Below are 25,926 nucleotides of genomic sequence, written 5' to 3' on the forward strand. Positions count from 1 at the left end.
CAGCGCTCCTCTCCTAGTCGGCTCATCCACCACACCAATCAGTGTGGCTACACAGACAAACAAGGCACAAATTACTTGTAGCAATCAAAATCAGGGCAGCTGAAGTGTTCTAAGAGTGACTTATTGTAGGCATTCAGGATGGCATACTGGCAACTGCTGGCTCAGGAAAAGTTTGGTGCAAGTGCAGAGACTCACCTTAAACAGATTAAAGACATCAGCATCACTTTGGTACCATGATGCTGCCATCTTTTTGTGAAGACTGGACTACTGGGGCAGACAAGGGTATGCCTCAAAGTCTTCCAGGTGATAAGGGAACCCTCGTCCTCCAATCATAAAGCTGTCATCAAAGATCTCCTTATACAGGTGCAATGGAAAAACAGAGGTCTTCATAAGGAACTGGCCAACGAGCATGAGTATGGGTCAAATATTTGGATTGTAGCTCTCAATTATATTTCATAAGGCTTTGCAGTTAAGGAAGTTAGCACTGGCCCAGCTTATACCAAGGGACATGAAGCCCAAGGAGTGGATGTAGGCAAGTAGCTTTTAGTTTGCAGACTTTCACCTCTTACATTTCAAGCCTTTTAACTCTAGGATGCAAGATTAGGATAAAGCACATTGTTCAGCTGGAGCTCAAGGCACTGGCACATCTGACTTACATATTTAATGATTACAACTTTCTATACGTGTTAGTAGATGATGCAAGTGTTCTGCCCTAGAACAGCATTCCTGTAAAATGGAACACCAGATCACATTGTGGGTCCTATCTTCAGGTGCAGCAAGTCTCCCTGTATTTGGTGAAGCTTCTTTGTAACAAACTGACCTGCTATAACTTAACTTACAACTTTGCATGAGGCATATACATGTATATTGTCTTTGATATACATTGTAGAATTATGTTAGAATTTTCAGTTCTTCCAGTGTTTTTGTTCTATGTCTTAAATTCTTTCCTCTGAAACACATGACCGCTTTAAGATAAGTTTCTTCAGTCTTTCTGGATTCTCAGAATGCACCTGGGTGCCAACAAGATCCTGACCCCTGATCACTTTTCACCAGCCACTGTGTGTGGTGGGTGCTGTCCTCTAGCTATTCTTTTCTAAATAACTCCTCAGCTGCTCAGCCTGATCTGCCATAGGGTTATAATCCAGCAATATTTGGGGCAGAGGGATAGGAGGACCCTACTGGGACAAAATTCAGTTTCAGAGGTTTAGCCCCACTGCCAGGTGGAAGATGGAGGACTAGAGAAACAGGTGGATGCAAGGAAAGCTGCTAAGCACTCTCCCTCCAAGCAGACAGCACCAGCACCTCTTTGAAGCTGCTCTCCCCACCCAGCCCTGCAGTGCCATGCAGCATCCACCACTCCCCAGGCAGAGGCCCACAGTGCATGGCTGATGCATGCGGAACATGATCACCACATAACTGCTCAGAAGAGGCTGAGGAGGGCGAATGTCAGGGCAGCCACCTAACATTGCAGCGATGTCCTGAGGCACACTATAGGCTTCTTCTTACCAACGCATCGCATGGAGACAGAAGGCAGGTGAACACTAGGGAGTTGGTCACAGCAGGCAGCACTCACTGTGTTTGCTATTAGGGTATTGTCCTTGTTCAGAAGGACACTCTTGTCAACAGCTTGGACAGAGCACGGGGATCCCAGAGCAGCCTTGAGGTCCAGACTGACTTTTGACCCTGGAACTTTCTCGTGTGAGAAGTCCAGTGCCACCTGCAGAAGAAAAGACAGGGTCAGGGGGCATACTTTTGGAGGGTGTGACCCTGTGACTCTTAGATGTCTGGCCAGCAGAGGGAAGGACAGCGAATAAGGGAAGAGGGCTGAGATGCTGAAACAGGTCGTTCTGGAAACCCATTGGGAAGGTTACAGGGGCTGCTCTGTGTATAGCCCAGCTAGAATTCCCCTTCCACCACACAGCCTCCACCCTCTGATCCAGAACTACCACAGGGAGATAAGCAGGCAGGCTTCTCTTCTGTGTTAGGGACAACATGAGGGGCAGTGTGCTCCCAAGTCAGTCACAGGGAATGGGAAGAGAAACCAGTCAGTGTTTGGGAGGGCAGGACTAGGAATTTAGGAAAGAAGTTTTCTTGTTCTGTTTCACAGCCAAAAGTAATGGGCATCTGGTTTGGTATGTATCCAGTTTACACCACTTAGCTGAGGATAAAACACGACCAGGAACCACAGCAGTCCAGAGCACATCAATGATGATATCACACTCCTTGTGTTTCTACTCATCTTGTGTCTAAAGCACTCTTCTACTTGAAACTCTTCCATGTCAGCCACCACCTCTCCATACAAGAAGACTGCATACAGTAGAAGCTTGATGTCAGGCAGGAAGTCATTGCCAATAGTCAGAGTCAATGAGAAGGAGCCCTGCAGATCTGCACAAGATAGCAGCAAGGAAGAGAGGGAAAGCATTCAATTGAATCGACTCATTGGGGAATGACACAAAATAAGAACAAAAAGAGGGAATTTAATAATTTCTACCTGCAGATCAGAATATTCCACACAGATATTGTCATAGATAAACAATAAAACCAGGATACTGGCCACTTCTTTGGTTCAATGTTGGCAAAAATATTCTTCTTCCCTACTGTACCTTAAATAAACAGGCAAGATACACATTCCAAAGGTACAAGCTAGTGGCAGAGTCTTAAGACTGGATAGTAGATGAATTAGACAAGGCAGGAGGACAGTCACCTGGAAGGACACTGAACTGATATGAGTGAAGATTTTATTGGTCTAATGAGGTGGACCACCACTAAGAATTTAGTTGAATAGCTCCCACCTGTGGATAACACCTGCAGAGGTTGCCACTGGATAGCAGTAACACTTTTCTTGAGTGTGTTATGAGGCACTTCATGCATTTCTACTCACTCTCATGCTGGAGAATTGGCACCCGCTTCTCTCGATTGAAAAGGATCTTGCGTTTTGCTATAGCCTGAAGAACAAAGAGAGGAGCCATTTAAAGGGTCTGAATTCTGACAGCATGAGGAAAGTGGGAAAAAACAAGAGAAGAGAGAAGGACATCAGACGTTTTTTCACAGAAACTCCTCTGGCAGGCCATGACTTGAAGAGCTCTGCAAAAGAGGTGGTGATAGCATAGCTTGGAAGGGACTTGAGAGGTATCAGTTAGGCAATAAGAAGACATGGCCACTTATGAAGGCAAAGGTACATCTGAAGATAAGAGCGGCTGCTCTTAAGCCCTAGTGAACTCTGATCTTCACTATACCAAGATACAGTACTTTTTAACCGTATGAATGAGCCTAGTTCAGTAACCACAATACTCATAACCTCTCAGCTAGGCTGTAGTCACACTTGCTTTGGACTTACTGATTACATACCTCTGGAGTCCATCAATGCCATATGCAATTTCAAGCCTTTTCCTGTAAAGATACAGGCCAGGGAAGGTCAGCTGCCCCAGAGATTGTCTTCTGAGTTCACAGACAGATTGCCCCAGACACAGATGGAGGTCTAGAGCATACCTGCTGGGCAGAAACCAGGTTAGCCCTCCACTGCCACCCATGTGAACATAATAGAAAGTAGGGTGAATGGCAGGCAATCACCCAGGCTTAGGTCAAGGTACTCCTAACAAAGCAAAGCAGCTGCAGGCTAGGAGCAGGTCCAGGAACTGGAAAACAGCAGTAGGTTTGGGCAGAACAGAACACACATACTGACTTATACTGGCCTGGGAGCAGCTTACCCTTTTCCATGAGTAACTATGTGCCATGTGAAAAGGGTAAAATACCAGCAAGCGTAGTCTTTCCCTGAGATTCAGTTGTCTTCTGTGCTCACCAAGTAGTAGAAATTGATGTGGTCTGCTTCAGAGCTGAGTTTATTCTGGTCAAGGATATAATCCACTTGCACTTCTTGCTCTTGATCACAAGGCATCACATCATTCCTGGCCTTGATCTCAAGGAAGCTGTTGCTCTCAGAATAGAAAGGTTTCAGCCAATGGAAGCTGTCCTCAACTCCTGTGTAGCTTTCAGAAGAATTCTGCTCATTGTCTTTTCCAAGCTTGTAGGTAGCCTTCAGAGCACAAAAACATGAGTTGGCAATCAGTATCAAGTGACATAAGGGAGCTTTTACACCTGCTGAAAACAGAAAAGTTATTACCTGAGTTGACAGCAGACCATGCATCTGTATGCTTAAAATATTCTTTTGTTTAAATGTTATTTTAAAGTCTCTTATGAGACTTTCTCTTACAAAGTTTTAGTAAAAATCTAAGTCTAGTAGATCTGCCTAAAGTCTCAATTTTCCTCCTTTATGTTTCCATGGGTGTACACCCCACTCCGGCACAGCACCCCTATTTTCAATTTGTTTTTCTGGTCAAATGCCCTGAAGCACAAGAGGCACTAAACCAACTTTTCTGTGGTGAAGCTCTACTTCTCTGAAGATAATTTAGGACTCTGTGGACAATAGCTGTGGGCCTAGGAACAAGAACTAGAGCCAGTCCCCAGACTCCCTGAGGACAGAAATCTACATCCCAGATTACAGAACCTCTGATCACCAAATCCTGCCCAATCAAAATTAGGGAACCTTACCCTGTATAGACTGGAGTCTCAGGGAAAAACATCTGGAACAATAGTCCTAGTCTCTGAGAAACAGGTGGCAATAAGGAGATTGTACTCTTTGGGCATGAATCCCACATAAGCTGCAGGTATGCAGGTAGTGGGAAGATAGGTGGAGTGCCAGACTGGTAACAATGAGCTCTAACTGTAGGATCAGGAGCTGTGAGAAGAAGCAGCCAGGTGCTTCAAGGTCTGGTATTGAAAGGGAGGTCAAGAGCAGCTGCCTGACAAGCTGAGCCTGGACAAGCTGTGTGTTGCTGCAGGGTGAGGGCAGCCACTAGAAGTGGAGTTCAGAGGCAGGTGTCAACTGCCGGTTCTGCTGAGCCACCTCCAGCATACGTCTCAGAATGGATAAAGGGGAGATTTCCTCCAAGGAAGTGTTCAGATTAACAAATGTTTTTAGTGAAGTCAAAGGAACATGAGGGAGGATACAAAAGATCATGCTCAAGCTCAGGACAGCACAGCACCTTTGGTGATCATCTGGTTGAACTGTTGCCAATTTCTGGTTTCCCTGAGGAGATGGCACTGGAGAGTAGAGATGCTTCTACAGATGAAGTGAAATGAGATTGGGAGCCAGAAGACTGTGCTCCAAAACCTCATATTTCTTCCACTTTCCATCCTTTTCCTCGGTCTACCTTCACTTTATCTTTCTTCTTCTGTGGCTGATGCTCACCTTCAGAGAAACCAGTGTGCTGTTCCAGCTGGTGGTATCCAGTGAGAAGTGGACTTCCCCATTCTTATCTGTGAGGAATGACAGGTGTGTCTCCTCATCATTGACATCAACTGTTTCATTACTGAGGGGAGACTCACTACTGTGGCAGAACACCTGCGGAGAAGGGGAAGAAGTTAATACCCTGTTGTGTCACACTCTGAGGCACTACCAGTGCTTAACATTAATAATTTCTATCATTAGGCTTCCTTAGCCCTTCCAGCTTTCAGATAGGTTGGAAAGATCCAAATAAAAGTGAAATAAACACACAAAACCGGTGATGTGCAGCTGTTAAGGTCTAGAAATAAATGGTAGTGCAGTCAAATAAGATACCTATATTGGAAGAAAAAAGGTGCTTTCCTCACATCTTGGGCTTTTTCTTGGACAATGCTGAAGGATCCTTGTCAATCTGAAACAGCCTTGTCTCTAGCAACTTAACTTTTCTGTTGCTTGCTCTCCGTCATGCTGGGGTTAGTACTAGCCCAGATGAAAGTCTTTCTAGCCCCAGTGGGACAGCAGTCCTAGCATCACCAAGGGGACTTGAGTCAGAAATGACTGTGAAGAGATATACAAGGCTTTAGTGATTTCTGCCATGTCACCATGAGCATTTGTCTGAAGGGAATGTTATTTCCATGCTGATGGAACCCCTAGCCCATATTGCCTTAAATTGTACAGACTAGTTTCAGGAGCTGTTCCTGGAGAAGCCTCCAGTCATTGCAGCTGGCCTCAAAATTCCTGTCCAGGGAATATACTAGGTTAGGATGGGCAGAAGAAATTGCTTCTACAGGATGCTTAACTCACAGTTGTTGTTTACCAGCAGAGCTGCACTTACTTTCCTAGAGACTGTTGCTTTCTGCCTACAGAAGTTTAGATCTAGGATGTATTCTCAGCAGAGAAGGATTCTGTGAGCATTACCTTCCCTGTGTATGGTAGTCCACGTTTGTAGAATGGATGGAGGTTGATAAACTCTATAGACTTCATTCTCATTGCAACAGGAATTACAACCACTTCCTTAGCCTCTACTCCTGGGTAGAGAGATGAGAAATCTGTTAAACCCCAGCATTGCTCTTCGGAAAGCAGAAGACAAGAAGGTGCTTCAATGCTAACTGCATATATAACTTCTAAATTTAGGAGAGAAAATACATTCTTCTAGGCTATGATTCCCTCAGCCTTTCTGGGCCCTCTGCTTCATGACATGATGCGTCGTACCTATAACTACTTACTTATCTTTATTTAAGATAAACTAGATGACTGTTTAACTATGGACAGCTACACTGTAGATGCCTAAAAGTGGCCTGAGGGACCTCACCCACAGTGTGACAGTTTGAACAATGGACGCCTCCTGTTGCCAGAGCTAGGTGCACATTAACACTGATACTGAAAACCTGCCTTCTTATAGTCAATATTGTGTCAGACTAAAAGGGAAAAGGATTCCTCACAGCAGGAGTGTGCATAAAGCAGCCCTGCCTCAGGTTTAGGAAAAGAGAGGACAAGAGGCTACAGGTAGGGACTACCTGTCAGGATTGTGCACTGTGATTAGCAAGGACTGCAAGGGCTTGTTGCAAACTTCACCATAGCTAGCCAAGGCTTTGCAACTGGCTGAGGAACAACCTGGTGTTCACGCAATCACAAAAAATTTATACATGTGTTAGTGGAGATGAAGGGCGGAGAGGATTAGGAAATCTGGTAATAATAGATGGAAAAGGTATTATACTAGAATAGAGACCATCATCATGCCAGAAGACTTGGGAACCATCAAGTTACTTTTTTCAAAAGGAATTCAACTGCTGCAGAATGGCCAAAAGCAAAAAAGTTGCCTGCAATGAAGAGAATGTTTCACATATTCTCCAGTTCCATCTTCCACCCTCTTTCCCATGACAACTATGTAGCTGTCAGTGTCCTCTAATTTCAGAGTCTTCGTCTTCACTGTGAAAGTAGCGCAGCCATTCTTGATTTTCTGCAGAAACAGAGATATGAAAAGAGAGAAAGAGCATGATGTGGAGGAAGATGAACTGTTCCGTAGGTGCTGGGCAAACCTAAAGAAGTATTTCCAAAAACTTGTGGAATAGATGGAAGTTCAAAAACCTGTAATTGCAGAAACCTATTATGGATACCTTAGCCAGAGAAGAAAATTAACACGCTTGGATTAAACAGTCACCAAAAAAGTGGCAGAAAAACAAATCACATAAGGGTTAATTATGTCACAAACTCAAGAGACTGGATTAAGCCCAGATCCTGCAGCTGACGGAGTGTGAATGTCTTTACCTGAGCTAAAGGTAATCTCCTCCCTGAAACTGTATGGCCCTGATGAATAAAGCCCAAGAGTGTGACTTTCCAGTCACAACCATCTCTGTGATGTGGCCGTGTTTAACCTGGGCAGCCAGCCACTTACAAATTCAAGAGCGTTCTCAAGCACTAAGGCAGAGACTGGATACAGCCAGTCTGCCAGAGAGATAAGGTGGACAAAGTATTTGTAGTTGTGCCTGTTAAGTTCACTACAGAACCTTGCAGGGCTATTTACATACCATGTGAGAGGCAGCTGGCATTCAGGTAGTGTTTTGCACAGCTACGATTGTACAGAATTCCAGCTGGAGATATTTTGCTACTGGCTGCTCTTTAAAAGATGCAGAGATCCAGCTGGATTTTTGTATTTTGCTTTGTTGCTGGCTGGTCTGACATTTAGAAGTATTTTCTTCTGACTTTCAGGCTGAAAGAACTGCATCTGAAAGCTGGGGAAAAAACAAGTGTGGAGCTTAACCATAAACATATAATGAACACAAACATGCAGAAAGTGTAACCAGCATTGGACATAATCTCAGATGGGACCCTAGCAAGCTTAAGATGATCCATTAAGTGTATGGATACAGCAAGAAACAGGGCATTAAGGCACAGACCATCTGACGCTCTGATAGCTGTTTATTGGTGGGAGTGGTCACAGGACTGAATAGATCAGTGGTCTGATTGCATACAATGTGATACAGACCCTTGGGAAAGACCCCAGACATCATTACTTACACAGAGTTTACAACTTTTTCGGAAATGCTGAGTCACAAATAGTCAGCTAGAGCAGGACTTCAAGCAACAGAGTCACAGGAAGAGGAATCAATGGTCTGATCAGGTCCAGCAAGTGGGAAGACACCAGACTAAACAGGTTAGTACGTATCAAAGCTGTATCAAGGCATGTTAAAGGAACAGATATACATTTCCAGCAGGTTATACTTCCCACTCTCCTATTTGTTCACCTACCAAACATGTTTTCTTTCTCACATTAGTAGAACTTGATAAATTGTATTCCAAGAAGTGTGTTAGTATGACAAAAGTAATATCTGTTTTCCCTTGAAAGGGCTTTCCGCAGGTATACCTGTGTCAAAGGGGAGAAACATTCACCTGAAGACTGGCTGCCTCAGTAGACATATTGATCCAGGCTACCCTCCACCCTCATTGGGGGGAAGTGGATCCTAGGAGAGCTTTGTACTTTGGTTTGCTCAGGAACCTCAGCTCGTTCCTTAAGATCAGTTTGCATCCCTCTCCACCCACTATACCCAGAATCTTCAGTGTCCTTCAGCCTCACAGTAAATGACCAGGTGCAAGAAGGAGCCCATTCCAGGGAGTGATCTGTTTCCCTGAGTCACAGGGTAATGCAAGAGCATCATACTGGACGGACACTTCTCAGCCACAGACAATCTGGAGGTGATTGTGGAGTCAGAGGCCAGAGATCACAGCGGTGTCATGTACTTACTTGCCACAGACAGTCAGCTGAAATTCCTCATCCACTGTAGTGATATATGGAGGGTGCTCAATATTTATTTCATTTTTTTTCAGCACTGCATGAAAGAGAGGAAGGTGAGGATGGAGAGGGAAAAAAGCAATACTGAGTATGAACACTGACTGTAAGTTCTGTTGTAGCTGCAGTCCAGGTGGGGGTGAAGACAGTAATGTCCCCAGTTATTCGTCACCATGCTGCAATAGGGGTTACTCCCTTCAGCCACACCACCCTCTGTTTGCTACTACAATTGCACATGGGGCTGCTTTCCACTCCAGCTCAGTCAAGCACAAACGTTTTAAATGGCACAGGGTTTGTCCTTATGTATCTGAATGGGACTAAGATGTGGTGCTGCTTCCTATTGTATTAATAGCAGCTGATTGGAGTGGATAGTAAACCTGGCTTAGAAGAGGGTAACAATGAGCAGCAGAAAGTGCTCATTACAGGGCTCAGAAACAGCTAGAAGGAGATGTCAGACCACAGCCTCTCCTTTGTACCCTATGCAGCTGCAGAACCACCAGCCCAGTCTGAGGTGTGTGCACAGACCAATCCATCCCTGTCCCCAGCCTGCTGTTATCCCAGGGCAAAAGGTCTGATGAAAATGGCCCCATCTCCCTGTTCTCTTCTCCCAGCAACACTGAAGTTTTTTTTAGCCATGTCTTGTTGCACCGAGATGGTATACTCCCCAAGGGGTGCTTCAAAGGCCAGGGGGAAGGATAGATCCACAATGCCATTTCTTGACTGTACATTCAGCCACTCAGCAATACAGTTATATTCAGGATCCTATTTGGGAAAGGACATGCAGAGCCACCAAGTCACACTGGGAGCATGGGTACCCGGCAGGTCCAGCCGTACCCGGGCACAAGAAGGCACTACAAGGGCTTACCCATGCCCCAGTAGAGAGGTTGCCAGACCACCAGGTGAGATTCCTTCTCCTCCCTCGAAGGGTACTTTTACTGTACTTTTGAATTGCAAAGGCTGCCAAGAACAGTCAAGCTACTGTGAAGTGGTAACACTATAACACTGTGGGAAGGAGAAGCAGCTGTGCTGCATTTACTGAGCTCTGACTCTTGTGCCTTGTGCTCTGTGCAGACAAGGTGTTGGGAAAAGGTTCATTACTGCCATGTCTCTAGCTCAGCTGTGTGCATCACAGGCGTGCTGGCTTGAATGAAGACCCCAGGCTGACAAGGTAGAAAGGACACCAGCTGAACCATTACCATGACCTTATGAGGTTGCATTTGTGACTCAACTCTGTCCAGGAGTGAAAGGGCACAGCAGAAGAGACAGACATCTGACTTCGGTCATTTCTTTGACACTTACCTGTAGCCATATCCGGGAATACTGTAAAAACAAGAGAAACACAAGCTCAGTTTTGTATAGAGCAAGACACCCACGCGAATCAGTATTAATATCACTGCCTGATGTGGGCCCCGACCAAAAATTTCTGTGCCATCCAGACCCCACACTTTCTCTGTGCTAGCTTACACTGTAGTCTTTCTCAAAGGGACCAGTGGATGAGTGGATTCCCTTTCAAAGATCATTTGTTCGTACGGTTTAACAGGCATGAAGGGAGATGTCTCTTTCTTGAGCCACTAGATGTGTCTCATGCTAAGGCTCCTACTTCTAGAAAAGCACAAGGTGATACTCACCTCTTTTTTAATAACGTTAAGGTCATCATCAAGGTTCACAATTCGAAATTTCACTGGAGATATAAAGAAAATGATTGTAAAGCATTCTGGCTGTGACGTATCCTTGCACAAATCTGCTTCTCTTTTCCTGTGCTTCAGTATTCATGTCTCTCTGTTTACCTCAGAGGTATTCAGGTCTTTCCTCAAACAGCCCTCCCCAGCATCTCCCACCGCAGAGGACTCTGTGTGGAAGGTTTATATGCAGCTGCAGGATGTAGAAACTCACTACCTTTACCTGGAAAGATTACAATGATGTGTTAAACACCGGGGTCAGTCTGATGGCAGCCTGTTCGTATTGTGAAGACACTGGAGTAACTCTGTATTTCTAGAGCTCGGAACTGTCACTGTAGGCTTTACTCAAATATGGACAACAGTCTTTAGAATACAAGAGACTTTCCAGTGTTCTAGAGAGTCCTGACTTTCCTTTTAGGTCTCACTAAAGATACTTCACCAAAAAAAGACCCAGGAGCAGCAGGCTGGGCATTTGGTGCAGCACGGCTCAGAGGGGAACATCCTGATGCATACTGTTCCTGGAAACATCTGATAATAGAGATCTGCTGTCTTCCATCTCCAAGAAGCTTATCTTGCTGTACTTGGTAAAGTCTTCCCCTCAGATGTGGCTGCTACCTTGACCCTTCTTTCCACATTTCCATATATCACCTTCTTGCCTTACCTGTTTCTCCTGGTTTGTAAAAGCCCTTGTTTGTCTCTATCAGAATTACATTCTTCTGGGGCTTGACCAGAACTTTCTTGGACCCTCAAAGAGCACATTGTCCCCGCAGTGGATTATGACATTCAGAAAACCCACCACATTCGGCTGTCAGGTTAAAAAAAACACAAACTGCTTGACATTACCAGTAGCTTGAAGGAGAAACAGAGGCACCTATTCTACCAAAATCTCCAACTTCCCTCTCTTCCCTTCCCCTCCTTTAATATAGGTCTTTCCTTCCCCTAGTCATTGTCTGTGCTCTCCAGCTTCCTCATTCTCTTTTCTCTGCCTTTCTCCTTGTCATGTTTGCCATTCTCCACATTTCTTTCTCCCTTTTACTATCTTTCCCACCCTGCACCTCCAGCATCTCAGATGCAGGAGAGTCTGAAGCCATCTAGTTTGTATGAGGAGAAGCAGCCAAGAGAGATATCTTATGTGTGATGTGGAATAATTTCTTTTCCTGGGAATGAACTCTGGCACCTAGGTTGATAGATACAAGGAAATGGAAAACAAATTTGTCAGAGAGTTTGCATCTTATCCCAGATATGAGACATCATCTAATTAAAAAATCCGCAAGCTTCAGAGTCCAAATTTCACTTTACAATTCTATTTCTAACCTGCTTGAAATTATAGGAAGAGGAAGCAGTCACTGCCTGTCATTCATAAACTAGGAGTGAACCAACTGACATGTAATTCTCTCACTTCATGTAAATGTAAGATTTTTATGAAAACAGGAAAACCCATAGGGAAGTCAGATCTGGAGCTGACCAAGACAGTAACAGGAGATGAGATACTGATCAGGCAAAACCAGGACATCTCAGTATCAGAAAGACTGAGCTCACCAGGAGAAAGGTTCTTTTCGCTAACAGCAGACTTCCTTGGCTTTCCAGAGACAGGACTTAATCTCTATTAAGGACTGGCAACAAACATGCAAGAACCAGAAGTGACTAAAGCCCCTCCTTGAGTTCTGCTGAATCTGCAGAACAATCAGGGCATAGACACAGTGACTTTGTACAGTGCTAAGAAAGAAAGGGGCAGTTTGTAGACCCTCAGCACCAGACACATTCCCATGGCACTCCAGAAATGTAACTGAAGTTCCTGTAGTAGTGCCCCAGCCTCAGTGTGTCTAGTTAAGCTAACTAGAGCAGCAAAGTTGCAATGACAGAAATTAAAGCCACCCAAGAAGTATCCAGACTGCCTAGGTGAAATTCAGTTGATTGTGGGTTCAGCACCATCACCACCCATCACAGTTAAATCAAAGCAAACTCAATGTCTATGCAGGCTGCAACCACACCTTGCAATATAGATGCAGCTTTAGAGTAGAATGGCCCTCTTGGAGCTGGCGGGCCAGGCTTCTGAGGAAGCAATTATCGAAAGAATGTATTACCAATGCATTGACTTGCACTGTGATATACAAGCATTTTTAGGGAGTAAACACTGATTAAACTGAAAGTCAATGTTTTCCGACAGGTTTTAAGTAGAATGAAATGGACTGATACAAATCAAAAGAACAGGTTTTTATCTACACAGTAGAGGTTTCCTACTTTGCTAGGCTCCAGGACACTGCTGTATTTTACCTGGCACTGGTGGGGAAATACACTCAACCTGCTTGCAAGCCGTGGCAAAGCAAAAGACAGTGTATCCAGAGAAGTGCTGGGCTCCTGTCTGAAGTGAAGGTGAGAGCATCCACTGCCAAATGAGTAGCCACAGCTATGCTTGCCTGGAAGGTGATGCACTGATAAATGCCTGGCTTCTCCACATCCTGTTCCACCAGTGTGTGATTCTGTGTTGTCACCTCTAAGGTGACAGCCATATGGACAGCCTCAGTCAAGGAGCTGAGATGAATGCAGAGCTTCTCTTCTTGGGAATGCTGAATGACAGTAGGGAATATCACCATATAGTGACTAGAAGAGAGCAGATGTTCAAAAACAACTCAGAGGCTGAGGTGGACAGGCCAGAATCCATCTCTGCTCCTTTCCATTAAGAGGTAGATCAGGGTCAGAAATATCTGGTGACCTGCAGTGAAGAAACTATAGTGCACCTCCCTTTCCATACCAGAAAGAAACAACATGCCCAGTATGGAACTAGAGAGCTCCTGATATTTGTCTGTCACCACTTTGTCACCAGCCAGGACACAGCCTCCCAGTGTATGATACTCCAACTGCAAGTACACAGAGCAAGGCTGTGTGAGGAATGAAGCCAAAGACTCAGTGGCTGAGGCATAAGGCTTCAGTCCTCACACCAGATTTCACCTCCCACCAGCAGAGGATGAACAGAGGCAAAACATGTGACTTCTGTAGCTTTGTGGTGCGTGCAGTGCCATGCCTGCACAAGCAAGCATCAGGGGCTTCACCCTGCAGTGACGCTTGACACTCAGCACTCCAGAGGGACTCAGGAGCTGCTTCTGCTCAGCTTCCCTGAGAACAAGGCCCCCACCGTTCAGCTCTGTGATGCTAAACAGTGCAACACCTCAGCACCACCCTTCAATGACAGTCCATTCCACCAAGCCCCCCAAAATCAAAAGAAGATAAACTCATGGTTCCAGACTTGCTGCAGCTGCAACTGGGAATAGGGCCAGGGCCAAGAGGAGCACTGGTGCTCCCATTGCTTGGGCTGGGACAGACAGCTGACTAGATCCACACTGGAGAAGCCAACTGCCTGTACTGATGGGCTGGAGCAATCCTAAATACCCCCCTTCAGATGCTTCTAAGTCCAAAGAGTGAGTGAGTTAGTATATGGAGATAGTATCTCTTCCAGGCTAATGACATTAGCTAATATTTACTTGCTTCCAACAGCAGACTGAAGGCCACACAGCTCAGTTCTCCACCCATGTCTACATTCAGATGGTATTCCAGGCCATGGGGTGCCAGAGCACTGGTGTGGCGATGAGGGATGGGTGACCTCTAACCCAGGCTGAAGGGAACTTAGGAGGAAAACTTATCTCAGCTGCAGCTGGTCTGGATGCTGGCTGTAGCATCTGATGAGAGCCAAAGCTGCACACCAGCTACTGTCCTGTGCTTGTACAAAGCATCATCAGTACTCTGTGTGATTACTCTCCTTCATTAGTGATCTTCCTTTCATTCAGTATTTAGTCAGAGCTTGGAATAAAAGCCTTTCAATTCACCTCCATTCACTACCTCTGTCCACCCATCCATCCCAGCCACACCTGATCCTCCGGAGTACAGAACCTTTTCCATGGCCGCTCCTACCACCCACTGTCAACACCACTTGTAGCTCCACTATCTTTCCAAATAAAGCAAGACATTTTAAGTCCCAACATATTTTAGCAAATCTCTACTTTACATCCTCACACACCAGATGTTTTAGTCTTCTAACATCTTCCTCCAGCCATAAGGTAGTTCTACACTGGTGCCAGCACCCATCTCCTCCAGACTCTTCTCAGGCACTGCGACCTTGTATTTCCATTTCCTGAGTGCCAACAGCGAAGCGAAGCGAAGCGAAGCGAAGCGAAATGAAGTGAAGTGAAGTGAAGTGAAGTGAAGTGAAGTGAAGTGAAGTGAAGTGAAGTGAACAGGACTTGGACATATTTGCCCTCTACTTACAACCTCATTTGACGGTGGATGTCCCCACCCTGCCTTGGCCCCAGCTTTGTTTTTGCAGAGCATAACCAAAGGTACACAATATGGAGTGAATTTGCCATCCACCCACTCTTTGCTCCCAGCTGAAGCAATCCCCTGGATTTACTTTGGCACAGTCACCATATGTGTGCTTAGCATCCACCCTCTTTGTACACAGTTCAATATAATAGGAGCACAGCAGCCTTTAACCTAGCACTGTCATTGCAGATAATCTGCAAGTTTAAAGCACTGTATGTCACTGATCTGGGAGCAGATTTGATTCTCTGAAATCAGCTGGGTTTTAGGTTCAAACCTAAACTAGTGGAACAAAAGGCAGAGTTCTGTCTGATTTCAGAAACACTCCCCACTGCTCTGCATCTCTGAATGGTCATCCAATTAGCTGCCTCCAAGGTTAAATGGGAACAAATAGACAACAAAAAGATAATAACAGGCTAAAGTTCTTCCCTTGTTCCAGGGAGGAATGGGGACACTGGTAGAGCTGTGTGTGAAGCCCTGGGCTGGTCTGGCTGGAGGCTGCAGGGCAGAGGTGACATTTCAGTAAGAAGTAAATAATACATAAAAAAGAAGTTCTACAGAAGAAGAACCCTAAAACAAAATCCACTGACATCACAAAGAATTAATTTGTCCCAGGATGTTTCTGATTAAATACTGTGTGAAATCTGGGCCTCTGTACCAAATACAGTAACTGAACGCTCTTGCTGCCACCAACTGTGCTGCATAAGGCAGAGCAAGTCATCTCACTGAGAAATAACAATGAATCTCATAAAGCCTTGAGGCAAATGCCTTTGGCATGGCAATAAATATTGTCTCCACCCCTTCTACCCACCCACATCCCAGCCCCCGCCATGCGCAGCACAATTTCCACCTCCTTGGTTTTGAAACCAAGAGAGAGATGGGCACCTGCTCAGGATAGGAGCTGCAGAGTCCTTCAGCTGTGAATGAAGAGGAGAGAATAGGAAGACAGCAGAAGCAGGGACGAAGTGGGGGCAGAGGAGAGGCTAAGCTTTCCGTGGAGGGATTCTACCTGCAATCAGCTATGTGGAGCATCGCTTTCCTGTGGGGCAGCATCCTTCTCCTGCCTAGCACAGCTGGAGTGCCTGAAATGCTGTAAGAACCTCAGCTGCTTCGCATACACGCTCTGGTCTTCTGGGAATACTGGGGGGGCGGTGGTGTGACAGAAACAGGACAGAAGTCCTAACACTTTTCCAGAGAGGCATAATTTCTCATAATTCCAATGATTCACTTGGTTCTCATGCACCCTCCTTGCCCCACTCCCTCTACTACTTGGCTCTCCCATTAGTACCTTTGACAGGCACTAGACCACGTATTTCTGCAATGAGAGGCAGAGTAATTCTGCCAACTTTCTGCATGTGTTTAATTCTGACCTGCCAGCATCTCATTTCTACTACCGTGCTGCAGAATACATTTCCTTCTGGGCTATGCTTTTCTCCCCAGAGTAATAGGTCACCATTTAAATATTTAGCAGACAAAGCTGGGTGTCTCTACAAACGGGGCAAATGTGAGCCGAAAGTATCTAATAGCAGTGCTCTTTGTCAAGAAGTGTGGTCATTCTGTCTTGGCTGTCTGTCTGCACCCTCTATGCCTTTTCTCCTCTAGCAAGGACAATTCCCAGCACTGTTTCTCTTTATATACTTTATCCTGAATGAAACTCCTGTTCCAGCTGTCACTGATATGATATACTGGCTTGTGTACTTGCTTTTGACTTTTAAAGGGCTTTGCTTTTGCAGCCATGGCATAAATGCAAACTGAAATATTGCTGTGCTCAAACAGTAGATGTTATAGTGGGAAATATGTCACTGCGATGTAGTTGGTTTCCCTCCTGCCATGTGTGGTATGGCATGCACAAGTCTAGTTTTCAAAATCTTTTTCAGCAGGAGTACAGCCTCTTCCTTTAGGATATGTTCCATAAGCTGACACAGATCTCATCAAAAGATGCTTTACTGCTACCTGTTTCCCACAGTTACCTTCAGCATAAAGCTTTGCTCTGTGGAAATACTGCTTGCTTCAACAGACTGTCTGCTGTCTTACCTGTATACCAAGGTTTTTTGTAGATTCATAAGAAAGTAATCCAGCCTGGCTCTTGGGATCCTTGAATCACATCTTCAGAGGTGCTGTCTTGTACTTTTATAGCTTGGCAGGCAAGGGATGAATTGTCAAATGGGTGTAAGAAAATGTTTCAGAATAAAGGGTCATTAGGAGCAAGGGAGGTTACGGGAGGTTCAAGCAGTGAGTCTTCCCATCCTTTGGCTCAGTGGGAGAGGGGAGGTGCCGTAAGTCAGCTTAAGTAGGAAAATCAAAATGTCATTGGCATCTGTTATCAGATCCCCTAATATCAGCAGCAAACAAGCTGCTCAAGGCAGCCTGACAGCACTCAAGCGTGAAAGCACTCCAGGCTCCTGGCCAACAGGACTTTGACTCTCTCTTGCCAGGGTGCTGGGCTCCAGCTAAAAACTACCAGAAGGTCACGCCTCTGCCTCCTGCTGTTCTCATCTTTCCAGACTCTGACCTTCTGCTGCTGCAAATCATGCCACTGGCTGAATCTGTCCAGAAACAGTAAGCAGGAGGAGTCAGTAACAAGAATTTTCAAACCTGCTTGAATGTTGGCTAAAGAAGAGAACAATAGTGTGATATTGTCCCACTGGCATAGTGAACAGTGTGATCTTGTCCCACCTGTCACTATGCCATCTTGTCCTACTGTCATCGTGACAGTAGAATGAAGAGGCCAGAAGTCTTATTAGGTAGTACCCAAATCCTACGGGCAAAACCTGTCCTCTTAGAAAATCAGTTTCACCTGATTTTTTTTTTTTCTTTTTTTTTAACAGAAATTATGCTGTGGCAATACCATCTCAGCTCTACTATCCCTTCTCAGAGACAGTGTGCCTCCAACTAAGCAGAAAGCAAGCAGTCCCAATCCATGTGACAGTAACCTTGCAAAGCAGAGCTGGGAATGAGACTTTGATCACTCAGTCCATCTCTCAGCTCACCTTCTTTCATTGCACAAGATTCCAGGTGAGGAAGGTATTTCCAGGGGTTGTCAGTAGTGTGGATAGTGCATGAGTTCTACTCTTGCTGGGCAGGAAGGCAAATAATTGTGTCTTCCCATGAGGACATCTTAATTGGGCACCGAATCTTCTGTGTCAGCGTGAATAGGTCTACCAGTGTCCTTCCTGCTGTGTAGCCCCTCTGATATTTTACTCTTCTAGAAAACATTCTGAAAAGCACTGGGAGGTCTTTAAGGGCAAGAAGAACTGGAGCAATATAAAAGCAGTATCTTAATTGTTATGCCAAAATCTTGGGGATCCATGAATGCAATTCACCCTGAATGATGGTTAAACTATGCTTGCAGGTCCCTCCTCCTGTTGGAAACCCTGATGAAGTGGCTTTTATTGTAATAGCAGTCCTGGAAGCCAGCTCAGATTTTCAGAAGAAACAGAAAGTCTTAATCAAACATGCAGACAAGAAGACCTTTATCCAGACGGACAAACCTGTGTATAAACCTGGACAGACTGGTATGGAGAGAATGCCGTGTCTTGTGAGAGAAAAAGCAGTCATCAGGCCACAAGATATAGGGTAGCCTCTAGCACTTGGAGGGTGGCCAGCTCTGCAAGGGAAATGGGGTCCCTCTGGGCTTTGAAAGATTTGGGGATACCTCTCTTCTGAGTCAGCATGAGACATTTTATCTCCAGTACTAGCTGTACTCAGACAGCATGCCAGTGTGAACAGTGCTTGTATGTTCTGGATGATGCATGAGAAAAGGTTCAGGCACCACTGTGTTATATTCAGGATTGCTCCAGTCAAAGCCACAGTAGTCTGTCGGTGCCCTAAATCCCCCTCTCTCCCTCAGGCTTCCCCAGACAAGGATCATGGTTCTGCAGGCCCCATCACTACCCTAGCACAGCTCAGATCACCACAGGGTACAGCTGTTTGCCCCATGCCTTACCCCTTTTCCACTGGCATGACCTTCACTGCAGGCAAGACTGAGTGCCCCATCACAGGTCCAATGTCCAGAAAAATGCCCTTTCTCACCAATACAGCCAGCCTTCCCAGAAACCCCACACCACCTCCTATGCCACTTTTTTTTCTAGCTGGCTGCCAGCTCAGAGCAGGGATTTGAGCACAAGCCCAGGAGTGGATGGATTTAGCTGCTGCCTTCAACCTCTCAGCGAAGCACATGGACACATCTGTCTTAGCCATACATTTTTATTATTATTAACAGACTTGATTTCATTTCAGCCAGTCCTGTTTTTCTTTTGTTCTATAGTCAAGTTGCAAATTGTAACCTTGGATCAGAACTTTATTGCCAGCAATGAAACGGTAAGTCAAGAGAGGAGAAACCTTAATAAGTCTGAAAATGCTGTGGGCTGCTTCCATGACTTCTGGATCAGTGCTTGGCCCAGCTAGGTGATCCATCTGTGGACAATTAGTCTCAGTGTTGCTTCTGGTGCTTATAAACAGCAACGCAGGAACTGCTAATGAGGTTGGGTCACAGGCAGTGGTTGGGGGATAAAAACGTGAGTGGTAACTTACCTGAAAGCTTACCACCAGTAACTGTTATTTCCTCCCCACAGCACCGCCTGGTGGAACTGAAGGTAAAGCACCTACTTTATTGAAAGTGGTGATCTCTTCTTACCATGGTGAAGAAACAGGTTTGGAGATGATGGTGGGGAAATATGGATGCAGAAAGCCAGTTACCTCAGAATGAATGGGAGCAGTCCTCGACTTCTTGCCCTTCCTTCCTTTAGTAGCCACACAAGTTTGGCAGCACGCTGTCATGATATTGATCACACAGGAGTCCCTGCAATAAAGGATGGGTGCCATTGAAAATCAGTCCAGCAAACTTTTCTAGAGTGATCACAGCACTTTTAGTCCCTTTAGCCTGTGAATTGAAGATTTGTGAAAATCCTGAAGTTTCTTTAAGGAGACTTTTATATTTAACATACAGAAAATGTGAGTTTGACCAGTTAGTGTTGCATTTACACAGCTAGAGAAACTTCCTAAAGCAGCCTTCAGGATATTGTTCTTAATATCTGTTAGTTTAGTTTCAGTATTATAGATAGAATACAGACTGCAATCACTCAGGCTGAGGAAAGATATCTGAAAGTGGTGGGTCATTTGTCATAACCTATTGCAGAGATGTCACAGTTCCAACTAGCAATGGCAGAAGCTAATGAACATCTGAATGCCATACCCACCAAGCAACCAACACATAAACACATGGTTTCTGAGATGCCTATGCAATGCTTTATGTCAGTTTATAAACACGTAGTACTCTGATCAAGCTTCACCCTTTCAAACAACAGTTTACACTTCTTCCATATGTTTATAAAGCACCCACCAACTCATCACGGAGTCCTTCCTGGCTGGGCAGTGTGACTGTAGCCAGAGTTCTGCATCTTGCCTTCCGAAGACCCAGCAGTGGGAGAATACTGTGTGCCATGGACTGACCGTGACAGTCAACAAAGCCTCCAAATGCCCTTGCACCCCAGGTCTTCACATCTTCCTTTCTACACCAGGCCTCATGGTTCCCTGCATGAAGTCTTAGATGCATTTCCCCAGACTTTCCTGGGGATTCAAGACATTAGACTCCCCACTCCCAACTAGTTCATGCCTTAGACAGCATTAGCTGTCAGGATTGACCCCCTCCACAGTGACCTTGGGGCTACACCAGCCCAGATCACCACAGGAATCTCAACTGTATCTCTTAGTGAGACAGGCAGGCTGTAAACCACTGTTTTGCAGTGGTCAGTGAGATGGTGGTGCCACCGGAGAGCTATAATATGATAAATTGTCAATGAGACAGGGAGAAAAGCCCTATTCTCTTCGATGTCAAACTCACCTAGGCACTGTGGCTGTGTCATAGATCTGGGCTCTCAGGACAAAGGATATCTGCTCAGACCATGCTGTTGTAGCTTGGACACCCTGCAAAAGAGTCTCTTTATGCACTGGGAAATAACTACTCTCTACTATTGCCTATGCAGGACCCCAAAGGGAACCGAATTGCACAGTGGCTAAATGTTATACCTGTGGGAGGCATTGTGGATCTGTCCTTCCCTTTGGCTGCAGAAGCACCAGTTGGAGAGTACACCATCAAGATGCCTGACCGCACACATACCTTCAGGGTAGAGGAGTATGGTAAGAGTCTCAGGGAGCTGGCAGCAGCAGAGAAAGATCTATATCTTCCATCCCCCTCTCTCACACAGAGTTGAATGGGCCACGCAGCTGTGAACAGCTGTGCTAGTTGTGCTAACAGCTAAGATGTCCAACTGTCTGCCAGAGGATGTAATCATTGACTTTTGCTCTGGCCCACTCTTTTTCCTCTCCCATGTCCTGTGGATGGACCAAAGTGCTGTTCCACAGCTGCGCTCTGGGAAGGAGACTGAGGCTGTCTACTCCCACCACAATCTCCTGGCTGGGCTGCTGATGCCTTGCTACCAGGCCCTGTTCTGGTAGTTAGGCAATGAAGGGACAAAATTCTGTAAACAATCATTTAGGGAGGATTGGAACAAATGAGCTGTCTCTGTTCCCACTGAATTATATTTCTCTTGCTTTCACACAGTACTGCCCAAGTTCAATGTCTCCATTCAGATGCCCCAGGTGGTCACCATCTTGGAGGAGAACTTTCGTCTCCACGTCTGTGGCATGTGAGCTTACTTATTGTGGCAGAAGGTGCAATCTTACTAGGTTGGAAACTGCACAACAGATCTCAAAATAGTCTCTGACAGCCCTGCCCCCCACCCCAAAGTCTGGTACCCTAGCATTCTTTGCTAAGGAATTCTCCTGGAATCTCACCTTTCTCAATATTCTCTCTCCCTACTTCTTTGTCTGTGAGTTTGAAAGTGTGGCAGTGGATCTTCTCAGTGGGGCATGTGCCCTAAAATACACCACCTTTGCTGCAATTATTAGTGCCAGTGTGGAAGGAATAATGACTCAACTTTTGACCAGTGTGATGTCCGCTAGCACTGCCTGGTGGGACTAGTGTTGACTTGGAGAGAACTCATACACCACTGCCTTCTATCTCTGTCTGATTAAGTCACTTTAACTTCTTAGCCTCTGCTGAGCTCATGAACCATGAAGATACTGCATACTGCTGGGTTGTATAGCTGCAAATCACAGACTAAAGCTGATACTATTCACCCTCGAGCCACTGTTTCTGTATGTGAGTGTAATCCTCTCTGCCATGTTTGCCAGGTACACATATGGGAAACCAGTCCATGGTATTGTGAAGGCTGTGGTGTGCCGTAAACATATCCGCTATAATCGGAAGTCTTCCAAAGCCAAGCACAGTATTTGTAAGGATTACACTGGCGAGGTGAGCATATGGGACATACACTCCTCTCACAAAAGAGAGGAACAGGGCAAAGAGAGAGAAGAATGCTAAATGGAGGAACGGGACAGGCATCAGCTATTGAAGCAGCATGCTCTTTGCTTGGGGTTGAACGACTGATATGTCCTTAACTCCCTAGTGTAGTAACCTTAGCCTCCCTCAGTGATTTCTCTGACAGCTCTGAGATGCACTCAAAGGAAGAAGCATCTGTGGGCAAGCTAACTATTGCAGATTTGCCTACAAAACGGTGTTGCAACAAACCAATAAAAAGTACAAACACTCTCCACATCGATTTACTTCCACTGGATGTTTTTTAGCACCACTTTTTAATCTGGTGCGAAAATCTATGTGCTGTTTCCCAGAAACAGCTGTTTTGGAAACACAAAGATTATGCCTTGCAGCTAAACAAGCAATTGCAGATTAGCACAAACTTTACTCATTCATCTTTAGGGTTGAATTAATGTATCTATATTTGTTTACATATTTTTAAGTAATGCACCACATATCTTAAAGATAAATCCTGCCTTAGAAGAAGAAATCATGTCATCAGGGAGAAATGACAACTCATGTTTGCTACTGGCATATGAGTGAATGTGTGAAGAAGAGATACCTGTGAAACAGCATCTCCTATTAGTGACTGCTCCACAGAAAAGCAGTATGTTTCATGTTAGTACGGGAGTTGATGCTTTAACTCAAGTGTCTTTATCATGTACTTTTAGGCTTCTGGAACTTGGGTTTGATCTGCACTACAGAAGGGACTAGAGCATTCATGGTTGGTTAACAGATACAATTTTGCATCCTCAGACAAACAAGGATGGCTGCTTTGGTACTGAGGTGAATATTCAAATCTACCACCAGAAGCACGGTGACAATTATGATTTCAACCTGGAAGCTGTGGCTTTTCTGAAAGAAAGTGGAACAGGTACCAAAAACTGATTCTACGCTTTGTGGAAAATATTTTACTTTAACTTTACACTCGTGCAACATACCTGTCTTTGGGTTTCCATCTGTAAGACTCTTCATGGATCCTTGTGTCTTCCCACCAAACCACTGGAGATATCTGCACTGGCTGCCATGGGGTCAAGTGTTCAGAGAGTTGTGTCTTCCCTGGGAGCACCACAGCAGCATGGATGCTCTCATGTACCATAGCACCCAGGTCTGACTCACATAAAACATGTGGATTCTCCCAGCTGCAGGATGGGCTTTACCAGTATGCTTGCTCCTGCACAAGCTGTGGCCAGTCCAGCTCTGACAGTCACCTTGGTTTGTCAGAGATGGACAAGAGCTGCTTTTTCTTGTCTTCTAGTCACAGTAGAAATGTGCACAAAGGTGGATGAGGCCAGGTTCTCTTGCTCCTAAACCATACTTTAGGAAAGTCCATTGGAATTAGAAGATACTCAGAGTAACCAGTGATAATCAAGGCCCCAACTGTGTACTGTTTTATCTCCACATCCCAGACAGGGAGATGAGGATACTTGTCCAGAGCTACTGTTAAATATCCCATCCTATGAGGTTTTCTCTCGTACAAAATTTTACAAACCTTTCCTTGCAAGAAAATGTTTTGCAGTCCTTGCTGAAAGCATCGACATACATTCACATAGCAAACAACTACAGTGATTTCAGATGGGCACCACACAACAAAACAGCAGACTGTAAACTAACATGGTGAAGGCAACACAAAATTTTGCCTTCTAGTGACTCTGCTGTGAGAATGGGAGGAGAATGGGAGTGGATAATTACAAGTAAGACAAGTAAGACCATCTTAAACAAAGTCAGAAAGAGCATTTGAGAACTGTCAGAGACCTCCTAGTAGAGTGCTGTCAGTCTAGCAGGTCAGAATGTAGGAGGCACTATTGCGAAGTGCGTGTGTTAAATGACTCCTGAAGTTACATGGAGAAACTACAACCTCCTATGAGCAACCTCTTACCTCAGTCCATCCAATCCTGCTGCCTTTATTCAGACATGTGATACTCACCTGCATATACCTTCCATCTTTCCTAGGAGTGGAGTTCAACGCCACTGAAAACTGCAAGGTTACTTTTGATATCACAACTCTCCAATTCTGGGGTACAAGCTACTACTATCAGCAAGGAGCTCCCTACTATGGAAATGTAAGTGAACAGCACAGAAACATGGAAAGGCCAGAAGTTGAGCCTAAGGAGATGTCAGGCACGGAAGTACTGAGGGGTCCCCTTGTCTGAGCTGCCCAAAGATACTAGCACAGTCATCTGTCCCAGTCTCTCCTTTGACATCTCTACCAAGAGTTAATCCAAAGGTCCAACCATGGGATAGGCACATGGCTTTGCCAGATGAGATGGCTGCTGCATAAATGGGGAGCAGTTGGTGGAGTTAGAGTTCATACTGAGAGTCTGTCACGGAGGCACCCCAAGGTTGGTTTAAGGGACAACAGGGTCCAAAACAACTTTTATTAAACCTGTGAGAAACAGGGTTTTAGCACTCCAAAAGTGACTTGAACACAGGTTCGGATATCAGTTGAGGAAAATTATTAAGGCGCAGCAACTAATACAACAGGCGGTCCACAGAGTGCATGCACATGGCTTCACCCAAAACAATGTTGGAGCCGTCTCTGAGTCCAGGAGGAGTACACACTTGCCTGAACATGGTGTGGGATTATTTTAAAGGGATACACGTACTCATATTGAGTACGGAAAGTGTACACTTGCAATCCCGCGAGGGTAAATTTATAAAACACTTGCAATCCTGCGAGGAGAAATACACGTGCAAAGGTGCACGGAATATTACACGTGCTTAAGTGGAAGCGCGGGAGGAAAATACACTTGTGATTGTGCGAGGACATAATTTATACATGTGCTTGTATTGAGCACAGAAAATACACGTGCAAATGTTCACGGAAAGTTACACAGGCTTTTGTGGAAGCATGGGAGGAAAATACATCCGTGATTATGCGAGGATTAATTTTATACACGTACTCGTATTGAGCATGGAAAATAAGCGTGCAAATGTGCACAAAAAGTTACACATGCTTATGTGGAAGCATGGTAGGAAAATACACCCATGATTATGCGAGGATTAATTTTACACGTGCTTGTATTGAGCACAGAAAGTACGCATGCAAATGTACACGGAAAGTAGATACCCTTGCAATCCTGCAAGGACTAATTTTACTCACACATGCGGCGGCAAGGCAAGTGGAGTCTCCATCCCAGGCGGGGCTCTTGGCGGCAGCATCTGGCTCGTGCTCCAAGAGATCCGCAACAAAGGGCAGAGTTACGACAAGAATCCCTTTTTTTTTTATAGCCTGATCAGATCTGACTGTGGGCATTCCAGAAACTTCTCTGCACCCCCACACTGGCTGTGGGGTGCCCCTGAAGCTTCCAAACATCCCCCACACTGGCCACAGGCACCCAGCGGCTCCCTGGCACCTCAGCACTCCCTTCTTCTCTCTCTTAATGGCCCTGGCCAGGGGGCTCCTGAGGCCGAACAAAACAAGCTGTTAGCCTCAAACAGCAGGGAGAGAGGGAGATGTGTCTACTCCTTCCATATTGAAGAAGGGAGG

The 25,926-nt window shown here is 45.3% G+C and overlaps 1 protein-coding gene, 1 long non-coding RNA gene and 1 pseudogene across 5 annotated transcripts in view; 1 reads left to right on the forward strand and 2 right to left on the reverse strand.

Annotated features, from left to right (window-relative positions):
* The window catches only part of LOC102087235 (alpha-2-macroglobulin-like protein 1), a 33,638-nt pseudogene extending 17,836 nt beyond the window's left edge, over positions 1-15,802 (reverse strand).
* A 113-nt stretch (positions 15,803-15,915) lies between these two features.
* LOC135578154 (alpha-2-macroglobulin-like protein 1) overlaps positions 15,916-25,926 on the forward strand; it is a 28,477-nt gene continuing 18,466 nt past the window's right edge. For 3 of the 4 annotated variants that reach the window (XR_010469496.1, XM_065048469.1, XM_065048470.1), the window contains exons 1-10: positions 15,916-16,150; positions 17,887-18,073; positions 18,411-18,573; positions 19,326-19,378; positions 19,633-19,653; positions 21,043-21,196; positions 21,621-21,705; positions 22,253-22,373; positions 23,193-23,310; positions 24,390-24,499. Coding sequence is in view for 3 of the 4 variants with exons in the window: in XM_065048469.1 (XP_064904541.1) it covers positions 16,080-16,150; positions 17,887-18,073; positions 18,411-18,573; positions 19,326-19,378; positions 19,633-19,653; positions 21,043-21,196; positions 21,621-21,705; positions 22,253-22,373; positions 23,193-23,310; positions 24,390-24,499 (1,083 nt within the window). In the remaining variant the exon portion in view is untranslated. Of the gene's footprint in view, positions 16,151-17,886; positions 18,074-18,410; positions 18,574-19,325; positions 19,379-19,467; positions 20,551-21,042; positions 21,197-21,620; positions 21,706-22,252; positions 22,374-23,192; positions 23,311-24,389; positions 24,500-25,926 lie in introns of those variants that run through there. The other variant, XM_065048471.1, reaches the window with a different exon arrangement.
* LOC135578158 (uncharacterized) lies at positions 19,249-19,717 on the reverse strand. Its single transcript, XR_010469500.1, has 2 exons — positions 19,592-19,717; positions 19,249-19,474 (listed from the first exon to the last, which is right to left on the reverse strand). It is a non-coding gene; the product is annotated as an uncharacterized LOC135578158 (long non-coding RNA).

Source organism: Columba livia, unplaced genomic scaffold (genome assembly GCF_036013475.1).
Source record: "Columba livia isolate bColLiv1 breed racing homer unplaced genomic scaffold, bColLiv1.pat.W.v2 Scaffold_83, whole genome shotgun sequence".
NCBI lineage: Eukaryota > Metazoa > Chordata > Aves > Columbiformes > Columbidae > Columba > Columba livia.